General features: G+C 38.1%; 1 protein-coding gene across 1 annotated transcript; it reads right to left on the reverse strand.

Annotated features, from left to right (window-relative positions):
* Positions 1–1951: 1951 nt before the first annotated feature.
* si:ch211-203d1.3 (protein phosphatase Slingshot homolog 3) lies at positions 1952–12841 on the reverse strand. The gene is made up of 17 exons (XM_054597517.1): positions 12661–12841; positions 11447–11615; positions 9973–10010; positions 9671–9857; positions 8199–8314; positions 7994–8062; positions 7165–7230; positions 6802–6984; positions 6530–6623; positions 6311–6439; positions 6020–6066; positions 5713–5859; positions 4674–4874; positions 4269–4485; positions 4094–4177; positions 3873–3959; positions 1952–3494 (listed from the first exon to the last, which is right to left on the reverse strand). Exons 1-17 carry the CDS (start codon positions 12780–12782, stop codon positions 3357–3359), a joined length of 2094 nt encoding a protein of 697 aa, XP_054453492.1. The 5' UTR covers positions 12783–12841; the 3' UTR covers positions 1952–3356.
* Between the last annotated feature and the right edge of the window lie 296 nt (positions 12842–13137).

The following is a 13137-nucleotide window of genomic DNA, read 5'->3' on the forward strand; positions in this document are numbered from 1 at the left end:
GTTATGGAACAGATATTTAATGAATTATTTTTATTGGCATGTCCCTGAATGACCCCTCTGAGTACATTTATATGGTCGTAGATGTGGATAAAGTGCTTGAAGAGATCTGGACGTCCTGAGTTTTGGTCCAGAAACATTTTGGGGGAAAAAAGAAGAGAAGGACATAAAGAAATATGATCAAGTCATTTCTATTACATTCACATACATGAGACTGTTTATGACATTGTGACTTACTATACTATGATGTTTTTTCCCAACATACTATATTATGACTTTTTTATGACTTTTATGATGATTTTTTAAAGATTATTTTGTGACATGCTAGACTATAACTTTTATGTGTTTTTTTAATCATACTATATGTCTTTTAATTACTTTATTCGACATACTATAACTTTTGTGTGCCTTTTTTGCCGACATACTATACTAGGACTTTTTTCCGGCATACTATAATATGACATTTATCAATATCATTTTTTCAAAATACTATACTAGGACATTATTATAAATATTTTCAACATGCTATAATATGACTGATTTTGGTGTACTATAGTTGGACATTTTCGGAACCCTATACCATAACATTTTTAAGACTTTCTTTTACTTTTTTGTTGTCATGTTAAAATTGTTTTTTCGACATACTATACTATGACAATTTTAGGACTTTTTTTCTACATACTATAATATGACAATTTTCAACATGCATACAATACTATGACTTTTTTTTTTTACTTCAAACTTGACTTCAAAATTGTATAGTATGACATTATTATGACTTTTTTTCAACATGCTATTATGTCACTGATTTTGCTATACTATAGTTGGTATTTTTCGAAACACTATAGCATAATATTTCAACATGTTATACAATGCCTTTCTTCTGACATACTATACTATGACTTATTTTGACCTACTATAGTACAACTTTATTCAACATCCTATACTATGACTATATATATATAATATAGCTATTATAACTATAACTATTATTTTCTACATACCATACTTTGACTTTTTTTCGACATACTATTCTATGGCTTTTTTAGGACCTTTTTTCGACATACTATTATACTACTTTTTTCGACATACTATACTATGACTTTTTTAGATCTTCTACACTATGACTTTTTTGACATACTATACTTTGACTTTGTTCAACATACTATACTAGGACTTTTTTATGCCTTTCTTTTGACATAATATACATGACAAGCGTTTCCATAACTTATTTTGACTTACCTTACTATGACTTTTTTCGACATAAAATACTATAACTTTTTTCCAACATACTATCCTATGACTTTTCCTGACAAACTGTTCTATGACTTTTTTCGACATAAAATACTATAATACTATATTAGGACTTTTTCTTAAAATACTATAATATATACTACTACTTTTTCGACATACTATACTATGACTTTTTAAAGCATAATATGCTTTGGGTTTTTTCAACATATCATACTAGACCTTTTTTCGACATACTATACTTTGATACTATGACCTTTTTATGCCTTTCTTTTGACATAATATACTATAACTATTTTTCGACATAATGTTCCATAACGTTTTTTGATGTACCTTAATATGACTTAATGAGTTTTTTTGACTTCATATACTCGGACTTTTTCCAACATACTTTATTATGACTTCTTTCGTCTTACTATACTATGACTTTTTAGAATGACATACAATGACTTTTTTAGGACTTGTTTTCGACAAACAATACTTCTACTTTTCCCAACATACCATATTATGACTTTTATGATGATTTTTTAAAGATTATTTTGTGACATGCTAGACTATAACTTTTATGTGTTTTTTTAATCATACTATATGTCTTTTAATTACTTTATTCGACGTACTATAACTTTTGTGTGCCTTTTTTGCCGACATACTATAATATGTTTTAATTAACATGTATTTATAACAGCAATTCAACAATGCTGAGGACATCGCCCCTTGCATCCTCTGGTGTATTATCAGGAAACAAAGCATTTGGTTTGAGTATGATAATTTATTTTTCCACTCATAGTGTTTGTTGTAAACAAGAGTGAGGTGCAGACAGTAGAGAGCTTAACACAAAAGAGCTTAGAGATGTGGACAAGATTTAAAAAGGAAAAAAAGAGACTTTTTCGTAGTACAGTGTGATGTTGGCTCAGGCAGTGGGGACAGTGTACGTTGGGATTATAAAGTGCAGGTTAAATGAAGTAAATAGGCTTTAGCTTGGGTTCACTGGATTAAACAAAAAATACCAGCATGAACGTAGAATATTCCACTTCAGCATCCAGTGATCGTAGGTCTGAAAACAGTATTTTGAATAATTTACCTCAATCCATTAAATGTCAATATAAATATATGAGAAAACCCTGAACATTTTTCTCTCACATGTTGGTATAAAAACACATAACATGCACCCAGCAATTCTTTTTTGATACATCTATACTCTGTATATATGCATACATGCTAACACTTTGGGCAGTCACATTGATACTGTAATCAGAGAAACAGCACAAGACTCATACAATATGCAGCCACCACCTCATAGTAAAAACATTAAAAACACCAGTCATTCATATTTTGTATTTCATTCTAACGTTGAAGGCACTCCTACAGCCCTGGTGTTAAATAGAATGAATAAAATTAAAATGGGTGACATTGTTCTTAATGTACTGACTTGATAAAGACTTTTAATTTAATATGATCATTGGCACATTGGAACACACTGTTTGGCAAACAGGCTTGTGCCATAAAACTGGCCCTGACTTGGCCCGTGATGCACAGCTTAGATAAATTGAAATACTCCCATCTGTGAACAATTAACATGAGAGAGAATATGAAAACAAAATTTAAAACCATCTACCTTGGATTGGCAGCATACAGCCTCATATTTACAGAGGAAAAGAAAAAGGTTATTGCATAGATATCATCTCTAGAGTGGTGATGCGAGAGCTGTGGAAGGGAAGAGGGAACAAGGGGGGAGGGAGAGACCGGTAGGTCTGTATGTGGTAGGATATGTTCTAAAAACACAGAAAAAAACATCATAATACAGCGATGGACACTGATAATGACTTCAGCCATCAGATTTCCTGGCTTTCATTGGTATAGCAATATGACAGCAAGATCGTTTCATCAACAGTGAACCTTCAGTTATAATATTATGAACAGAAATATATAATGGAACATAAATTAAAAACTTTCTTCATCTAATTAATCTAATATATAAAGCCAAAGTGTATCAGTGTACAAAAAGAAATGAAGAGATTTTTCCCCCTCCATCTATTTCCCCCTCTCTGCCTCATTCAAGATTCCCCCACCCTCCAGTAACTCCCCACTCTTCCGTCTCTTTGATAACTTTAGGGTTTGCTCTGACTGGCATCTGGCAGGCTTCGTGGTTCAGGTGAAACGTCCACATATGCTCTCTGGTGAATCAGACCCCGTCGCCCTTGGCTACACCTCCGCTGCACTGGAGACCGCCTCGGACTGCCAAGCAGCTTTGAAAGCAACAAAGAAGTAGAAGTGTAGCTTATAGAGCAGCCAAATTTAAACTAAAACTTTGACAGTTTTTCAACATTAAATCAGGAAAAGAAAGCTAATAGCATCTATTTTAATCAAAAAAGAACATTTGTGGGATTTTTAAAATGATGCAAAAGAAGAACTTCAACTATTGAAATTAAAGTGAGATTGTACACTGAAATAGGCTTACATCGCCTGCCTCTTTCTTGAGTAAATTTCAACACCAGCCTACTCAAAATGTTCTCAACTTACAAATCAACTATTTGTGTGCACAACATCGTAACTATAAAGTCTCTCTTTCAAGTTCTTGACCTTGCAAGTTCTTGAAAGAGAGACTGGCACTCTGCTTCGTTTACCTGTTCTCTTCCTTTATCCTCATCACTGATGGACTGCATGAGGGAGAAGAGGTTCATCCTGCCACTGCGATTAACGCTCGGAGCCACCTTGTGATGAGAAAGAAAAGCAAAAAAATCAAAAGATTTAGTGAAGGAGCGAGGTTTGCACCGCAAAAAGAGACAGATGCCGATTAACAGCTTCAGGTGCAGCGTGTTTGAGTAAAGTTGTGTCAGGCAGTCACCTTGTTCGGTTCAGTAACTGTGATAACAGGTGATCCTGTCTCTCCCTGGTTGGTGTCAGATTGGGGGGTGGGCTCTTCAAATACCTGGGTGTTTGGGAAGATAAAAGGATTAAAAATTAAAATAAATCTGGAGGATTTAAAGTGCTAATATCATAAAATTGATGTAACTCATTACCTCTTTGTCCCCCTCTGGAATTTGTTTTTCATCTGGGCTTCCAGAATCTTTCTCATCTGGACTTTCTTCATCCTCGTCATAACTCAGCTCAAAGTCATCCTCCTCTTCCTCCTCTTCCTCATCTGGCTTTCCATCCTCCCCTCCCTCCTCCTGGCATACTGACTTTTGTCTTTGGTCTCTCGACTTTCGCCTCCAGAGTGCGCTGTGACGCTGCTGGCTGGAATGATGAAGGAACATACATCACATTCCTCAGATAAGCACACAAATAAATAGCCAGAAAGACACAAACAGAGACAAATTCAAGAAATGTTTATATTTTCATGTCGCCAAAGCTTTTGCCACAACAGATTACTCATTTTGGAGTAGAGACCTTTGTACAGCATCAGACCTAACACTATGTCTGACCTTGCATTGAGGATGCCGTTGTAGGTCTGCAGCTGTTTCATGAAGCCTTCATTGGGCTTGATGATGGACCGGCAATCCCTCACATAGGCCAACGCCATATCCAGTGGCCAGTGCTCGTACTTCATGGCGTAGGCAATCACCGTGGAAGCAGAGCGAGAAACGCCCATCTTACAGTGCACCAACACGGCCTGTCCACTCTCCCTGCAGCACACACAAATAAAGAAAAACTCACTCAGAGATTTGAATTGAAATTGATTTGAATTGAAAGATATTGTAAGGATAATCAATTGATGCAAATAAAAGGCAAAACTGCAAAATTGCTGGCGAGGCAGAGATAGGAACAAAGTAAATGATATAAAGGAATCGTCCCGCAATTTGTGAGCTTTAAAAAGTGCTGGTGTTACCATCGGACAGAGCTACGCGAGCTGCTTCCAGTCTGAGTGCTACGCTAACAATCTCGTTGGTCCAGCTTGATATTTGACAGACAGATGTTAGATTGGTATTAATCTTCTAATCTAACTGTCAAACTTTTGCTTTAAAGGACTATAAAATATCTGCATTGATCTGCGCAACAACACATGAGTTCATCAAATCACTATTAAGTATGAGAGGGAGTTAGGCCACGATCAGACTGAGCACTTTTGAGCAGCCTGGGTGGCTTTTTGTAATGAATTTCAATGAGACTTAGCGTTTTGCATGCTGCTTTTGCATTATTGAGCGCCTCATGTTTTTTCCGCTCAGCATAAGCAGCAGGCCCCAAGCCTGTTGCTGGATACCCAGAGCTACTCTATATGACTTAACTCCTTGAGGTCTTCAGGTAAATTGTTTTCATTCATTTTAAACTGTACTATTAACTATTAAGTAGCATACAGTTCATGGTGAAATGGTTTTCATTTCTAATAATTGGGGAAATTGGAATGTGACTAAAGACACAAATGTGACAGTGATATGCTTGTCAACAATCTGTCAAGGACTGCAAAATACTTTTTCACAAGTTTGGATTTTAGGTGTCTTCTTATGTTTCAGGTTTCAGGACTACCTGGCAGTTTTGATGAAGTTGTTTGTGTCTTTCCAGTGAGGGAGCAGGTTGGTGGCTTCCACATCGTACACTCTGATGTTCAGATAAGTGAAGGACTCGGGGAAAAAGTTGTCGATCTCCCTCGTCACATTCAGAATATAGCCCACACTGCAAAACATACAGACATAAACCTAGAGCCTCAGAGGTGACTCAGCAAAACACAATGCACAATTCAGTATTACCCTTGTGATGAGACAATGCGAAGTAGACAACAACAACAACAATACACAGAGCTATAGAAAAATGTTGCAGGTGAAAAAACACTGACTTGTTTTTCTGCAGCTCCTCTAAGTTAGCTGCGTTCCACTCAGAGCCCTGAAACCAGATAAAGAAGAAGAGGTTCAGTCGAGGGCAGAGGACAAAAAGGAAAGGGCCATCAGAGTCGTCTTCCCTATCGCTGTCAACACAGCTGTCCCACAAAGGGGAAGTTACAGTCACATGTCGACATCCTGGTAAAAGCTCACTTCCGTCAGTTTATTGACTAAAGCATCGGAAAGAGTTCTCACCATGCTGCTATAATAAAGCTCATTACTGTCTTTGTAGCTTTGCAATCACTCACCAGGTAAAGATAGTCAAATATTTTGGAGGGTTTGTCCATCTGAGCCATGGTGACCAGGATCTCATTGTCAATGTACTCCTTAAAGGGTCTCATGTCGAAGCCTATCCTGGTCTCGAGGGCAGAGTGCACCTGCAGTGGAAAAGGAAAGGTCAAATTATACAGGCAAATATACATTCTCTTATTTTTTTTAATCTTATATTTTCTGCCTGTGTGTCTTACCATTTTAGACGTGAGGTTATCCAAGTCTTCGGTCCTCATGATGTCTCTCAGGTGCTCTTTGATCAACCCCTCATTGGACAGTCTCTCTGCCGAACTACCCGTCCAAGAAAAAGTGAAACTTAAGCACAAGCTGACAGGTGTGCACTAGCAATAAAAACAGACAACAACATTCATTTTATTTCCACATTCATAGCAGAGGTGGAATGTAACTTAATATAATACTAAAAGTACTACACTTAACTACAGCTTAGAAGCACTAGCATTTTCCCTACCCCTGTTCATTAATGTCCCTGCGGACCGACTCCAGGTCGTTCATGGCCTCCCACTCATTGAGGCAGAGGCGGTCTGACTCGGTGTGCTGGTGGTAGTACTGGGCCCACTCCAGCCCATTGCCTGGGATCACCGCCGCCTTGACCGCCCGCTCGCAGCACCCGTGCAAAACCTGCAGCACTGACCTTACAGCGGAGAGGAGGACAGAAGATGATGAATATTTGAGGACACCAAAGAGAAGAAGCTACAGAGGTCAAATAAAACGCAAGATTTAAAGTGAGGTAAGACATGTAGTTGTTGATGAGGTGCTTTAGGATGGGATGTGCTGGATGCCATAGCAACATATACGTTTTAACTAAACTCACCACATGGTCTGCATGGAAACAGGCTTAAAGATTCTGATCTCTTCAGCTGTGGTCACACTAAAACCACTGTGGAAAAAGAGAGAAATAAACAAGTGTGAGCTACAATACTAAGAATTAGCAATGGAACGGAGGAAGTAACACTGATAAGAAGCATTATTGGACAAAACACGAAGAAGGCAGAAATATTATTCAGTGTAAATTAATGATGAGCCTTGTAAAGAACGTCGAGAATGAAAATGTGAAGACAGCTAGTTAGAAGAGTGGAACAGCCTGATATGGGTGAACATGCTGGTGTGACATGGCAGCTGATCAGAGCATTTTTTTTGACACTCTACATGTGACAGCAGATTCCTTTAAACACAGCAGAGCTCGACTGTTTTAAGAGCTGCCAACTCTCAGTTTCACATGGCCCTACTCTATATCCTCCTCTAAACATCGACAGCTAAGAAAAACACTGTAATGACTGGCTACAAGCCAAAGAAGAGGAGAGGACATTTAGGGTTCTGGTTAAACTATAACCCACTAAACTCTCACCAACCACTTCTTTACTGATACAGAAAGAAGCTAACCAAACTTTCATTTCATTTCATTGCCAAAACACATGATCTCCATGCTTATGTAAGGGTCTGAGTGATGGATAGGAGCAGTTGTAATTCATGGAGAATGATTCAGCTCCATAAATAGAGAGCATTACTCATTCAAATGATCTCTTGCCAGAATCCCAGACATCAGCATGCACCGTCTGTGCTGCAGCCTCACAATCTCTTTGCTTGTTCGTTTACAGTTTCAAATCATTCCTCATTCCCTTTTTAAAAAATATATTTCTTACCCGTCTCCGTCCAGATACACCTGTGTGTCGCTCCATACTGGCAGAACCAGGCCGATGGTGCAAAGATCGCTGCAAATATGCAGGGAGGGCAAGTAAACACAGGACCAGGAAAGAAACTTTACTTGACAAGGCTAAACCAGAAACTATTAACTGAATGGAAATCGTATCTTTGTGACACAGTACACCTGCATCTTGTTACACACACCTGTCCGATTTGGGGAAATCCATGCCCAGCAGGATGCTCTCTTGTTTGTTTCCGAGGGTGGAGACAACGATCAGATACCTGACTCTGACCGAGGAGACGGACTCTAACTGCACCGCCTGCGTGACAAAGGGAGGGAGACAAAGGAGGTGTCCAACAGAAAGGAGACATAAGGGACGACAAGAGGAGTGAGGACGAGAACAATTAATGTATTTCATATGCAACATGTTGCAGTTTCCTCTAAAGTATGAAGTCACCCATTAAACCAAATAAACCTGTCTGATTACAAACAGTAAAAAAAGATCCTGTGCAGCATAGTTTCCTTGGCCTTCCTGGTAAAATCAAATCAGGAAAGTCAATGTTGTGTTTAAAGAGAAACACAGATACTGGTTATAGTCCACTTAAAGGACCACACCTGTTCTTTTTTCACATGTTTAGGCCCATTATGTCCAAATCCTTACAATCTTTAAAGCGTAGGTAGGTTAAACTGGAGAAACCAGTAAGAGTATGCTTTTTAACCCAGCCCAGTGTTGCCAACTCTTTACCAATGACAGTAGCTAGCAGCACTAGATCCAAGAATTGCTAAATCTAGCGAGAGATTCACAAAGTTGGGAACTCATTGATGCAATGGCAATACAGCTGAATGTAAAGTGATGTATTCAAGGCTTATTGGAAGCTTTTAAACCCATAACTATACAAGCTGATCTATTATATCTAATGGGACAATTTCATAATGTCCGTGTCTGTTTTGGTATCGTCAATTCAGTATTTGATTTTTTTCATGATTTCATCTGCATCGCTGCGAACAAATAACAAAAAAGAAACCTAGCTAAATGTTCTGCATGATGGATCAAAAATCCTTTGAATGCAAAACGTAATGGTCCAGCTCAATATCAGTGGAATGCTTTGTAAAGTGTCACTAATATGTTGTTTGGCAGTATTGAAATGAAACATACAACGCTACCAGTATAGTCCATTGATGTGGAATTTTGCTTACATGTTTACATTAAGCTTTAATAACCTTACCTGTAGAAATGTGGACCATAACAACTTACAGAAAAATGACCGCCTACCTGATGTGTCCCAACTACTGCACACTATCCTACTACATCCGTACAAATCATCATATAACAGTCAAATAAAATTGATCAGATGTGATGTGTGTAAGATGTTTTGCATTCAGAGTGCCTGATCTGATGCGTCAAATCAATATTTCACAGGACTGTTGTCAAACTGTCCAACTGTTGGACTGTTGACATTACAATTACATGTTTAAACACCTTGTGTGACGGTCCGATCTCTGATTGAACAGGTTAATTACTCCAAAAGCCAGAACTTCGCTTGAATTTCTTTTTTTTGTTAGATGAACAAGATGAGTCAATCATAATAAACTCAATAAATGAGTAAACTCAACATATTGATATCATCTTTCTACTGATCTGATTTGCAACATGCAGGTTAACATGAGGCCTCACCAGCTTAATGGTATCTTCTGGTCGGAGATGTTCAACCATGGCATGAAGGTGTCTGCGCCTTGTGTCTGGAGCTCCACCACCTTCCTTTACGGGAGAATGTGGAGTGGGAAAAGTCCCTTCATCAGGGCCATCCCCGTCGCCGTCTTCCAGCAGAAGGACTGCCCCCTTCACAAGGGCAAAGCTCTCCCTAAAGATGGACAGAGACCACTTAGTATAATGCCGCTGTAATCCACGAATTGAGAATCATTCTTTTAGGACTGTTATTAGATGACAATTCAAAGATAACACAGGTGTACAGCTACCTTTTCTGAAGTCTCCCTCTTCTTTGGAGGCTTTCATCCTTTAAAAAATCAAATCAAGTAAATCACAAGAAATAGAAATATTTTCCTTTTGTTTGTGTGTGATTCAAACGTTGTTTTTTTTCCAATGAAGAACATTTATATAATTACATTTTTTTTTTAAAATCACATGGTGTGTTCTATACACTCCAGAAGACGGTACATTTATTTTGTATAGACTGTTTGTATTCTCAAAAAAGGGTTGACATATACTCATCACAAAGAAAGTTCTTATTAGATGCTGGAGTTGTAACACAAAATGTTCCCAAAGCAGCACGTTTCTAACTAGATGAGTACTAAAGTGTTGACACACTAACACATTTCCTGGGAACATTGGAGGCAGTGTGTGTGATGTCTTTCCTTTCGCAAAGTGTGGACACAAAGGTCTGGAAAGAATGTTCAGTAATTCCTTGGGTGAAATATGGTGCAACACAGATAAGGTGCAGTGGAAGACGGAAGTGAGGAGACCGACACAAAGAGTGATATTTAAGCACAGGGAAAAGGACACTAAGAGGGTTTGGGATAAAAACAATAAAAATATATTGGCAGTAAACTCATAAAAGGATAAGAAGTTAAGGAGAACGACAGTGCAACAGAGGGGAGGGGGAGGAAACAAGAGAGAGAGAGAGAGAGAGAGAAGTAGTGGTAGTAACAAGGGGTTTACAGAGAAAGAAACTTGAGACAGTAACATTACCTGTTACGCAACTGACAAGTCCAGACAGAGTCAAGAAAAAAAAAAAAGAACTTAAAGAGGAGAAGTGGGCCGGAGCCAGGAGAGGAATGATGGGGGTTCGAAGAAGAGAAAAAAAAAAGGAGAGAACACAAGTTAAGAGAGCAGAGTGATTAGATACTGTGACAAAATATGCAAAAAAATTAGACTTGGACCCACAGTCAGGTCATTTATGGTTTAGTTGGCAATGACAAAGACCAGAAGAAAAGCCATGACTTGGGGAGTAAAGTTAAATAATCTTCATGATAGAGTAAAAGAATGAGAGAAGATAAAGTTAAAGACAGTGGCTAATGATACAGTGATTATATGATTATATGTATCCATTGAAAAACTACAGAGGCGATGAGCATTTAGACAAACAAAAGCTGATCCAATCATGCTCTGACATCACTGTAATGAATGTGAATGGCACTTTGATGATGATGACTATATCTGAGGCATGTTAGCCCTGTAAACCCGCCAATACAACTTCCCTGGCAGCAATTGAAAAACAAAACTCCTCCTTCTTTCAGCCAAATCTGGTGATGAGAGACACATCCAGGAATAGTTGCTCTTTACGCAGAACGTAGAGGGTCCAGCATGAACAGCACATGTAGTTCTGAATCCCACTTTGTAAATCAAACTTTAAAAAAAAATCACATATCTTAGGATATAATGCAATATGCCCAACTTGTGTGTATAACAAGGCGAGGGGATGATTGAACTCACTGGAGCGGTGGAGATGGATGGGAGCCTATGCACGGTCAACAGAGCCATTGCAGAGTGCAGGACTGTCTCCACTAAACCTGTTGTTGATGGCAGGCTCAGACAGGCTCTGCAGGTTTTCCTCGGAGACCAAAGACTGCTGTGGGGGCGTGGCGAATAGAGGTATCTTTGTCTGAAATGAAATGTGGATATTGGGGTTTGATTACAACTTATAAATAGGCGTTACATCAGAGACTACTAAAAAAAAAAGTGTGAGGAAATGAATTGTCTATTTCAGGGCGACCAATGAAATAGAAGGAATAGTTTCATAATAGTTTTACTATTGTTAAGCACAGTACAGGTAACATTGGGCAATGTGAGGATATATAGCACGGGATATAATATATATATGATAATATAATATATGATGTCACATCTCTAGTTGTATTGGGCCATCCATGCTCAATGACCTAATTGGATTTAAAGGCTCTGTTTACATCAATGTGGCATGATGAGCCTTGATATTTAAGTAAATCACTCCCCTTTAGCAGCAGAATTCAGATTTTTTTTTAATCTGGTAATTTAATCTTTAAAAGGGTTTTCAATTGAGTTTCAAAAAAAAAGGTCATAACATGTTCATGAAACATGCAAATACCAAGGTATAAAATTACATATACTGTGGTGAACGATTTTTATCAATCAAATTAAAAAAAAATGCATTCCTTTAGGGCAACCCATTTTTTTGTGCACTCTAACAAAAAAATGAGAAAATGATTATAAAAATAAACACAAAATTAAATAAGTAAAAATATTGATAATTGTGTGGGTTGGTTAATCACGTCTTACATATAAGTATGTGCATGTATCATCGTGCACAGTAATCTTAGTCATTATAAATCTTAAATTGTATTAATGATATATCTTCCCATAAAGGGCTTCATGGGTCTGTGGGAGAGACAGTGCGGTAACGCCTGCGTGATTTGACCGCAACAATGCGACATGGCTTCAGCTCGTTGAATGCCCATAGTACACTATTGTATACCCAGCATTGTTAATAGCTGAGTTAACATAAAGCAGTGTTTTGATGCTTGCTGACTGGCTAGAAAACAGGCAGCGGCTCGTTACTTCAACCACAAACAAGCAGCCAGCCTGTCACAACCATTTCACGCTCACAGCTGACGCTCCCGACATGAACATCATGAAACCCTCCATAAATAAGACATGCGTTTTCCTCTCACCTTTTCCAGACTGGGACCCGTCCTCGTATTTCCTGCTTTCGACGTCTACTTGTTTGTTCCTCAAATGATCGGCTGCTTCTTATTCCGCCCTCTGTCGCCTCAGAGAGTGAAGTCTGCACCATGTACGGCTCAGCGGCCGCACCGTGAGCTGCACCGAGGACGAGGCGAAGGAGTGGACAGTGACGTCACACGCAAAGACAGTTCCAGGCACGTTGACCCCCCACATGTAGTTCATTTCAACTCACGTTTCAAATACAGTTATTGGATTTCAGGCTATATATATACACACATACATATATACACATATATATATATATGTATATACACATATATATATATATATATATATACATATATATATATATATATATATATATATATACATATATATATATATACACATATATATATATATATATATATATATATATATATATATATATATATATATATATATATATATATGGGTTGGGTATA

The sequence above is a fragment of the Anoplopoma fimbria genome, chromosome 4, assembly GCF_027596085.1.
Source record: "Anoplopoma fimbria isolate UVic2021 breed Golden Eagle Sablefish chromosome 4, Afim_UVic_2022, whole genome shotgun sequence".
Lineage (NCBI taxonomy): Eukaryota > Metazoa > Chordata > Actinopteri > Perciformes > Anoplopomatidae > Anoplopoma > Anoplopoma fimbria.

Excerpts from the sequence above, each read along its gene's own strand:
- si:ch211-203d1.3 (XM_054597517.1), bottom strand. The coding sequence starts at position 12,782 with ATGGTGCAGACTTCACTCTCTGAGGCGACAGAGGGCGGAATAAGAAGC. Across the intron at positions 11,616-12,660 it reads CGGGTCCCAGTCTGGAAAAG|ACAAAGATACCTCTATTCGC; the intron begins GTGAGAGGAAAA and ends ATTTCATTTCAG. Across the intron at positions 10,011-11,446 it reads CATCCATCTCCACCGCTCCA|GATGAAAGCCTCCAAAGAAG; the intron begins GTGAGTTCAATC and ends GATTTTTTAAAG.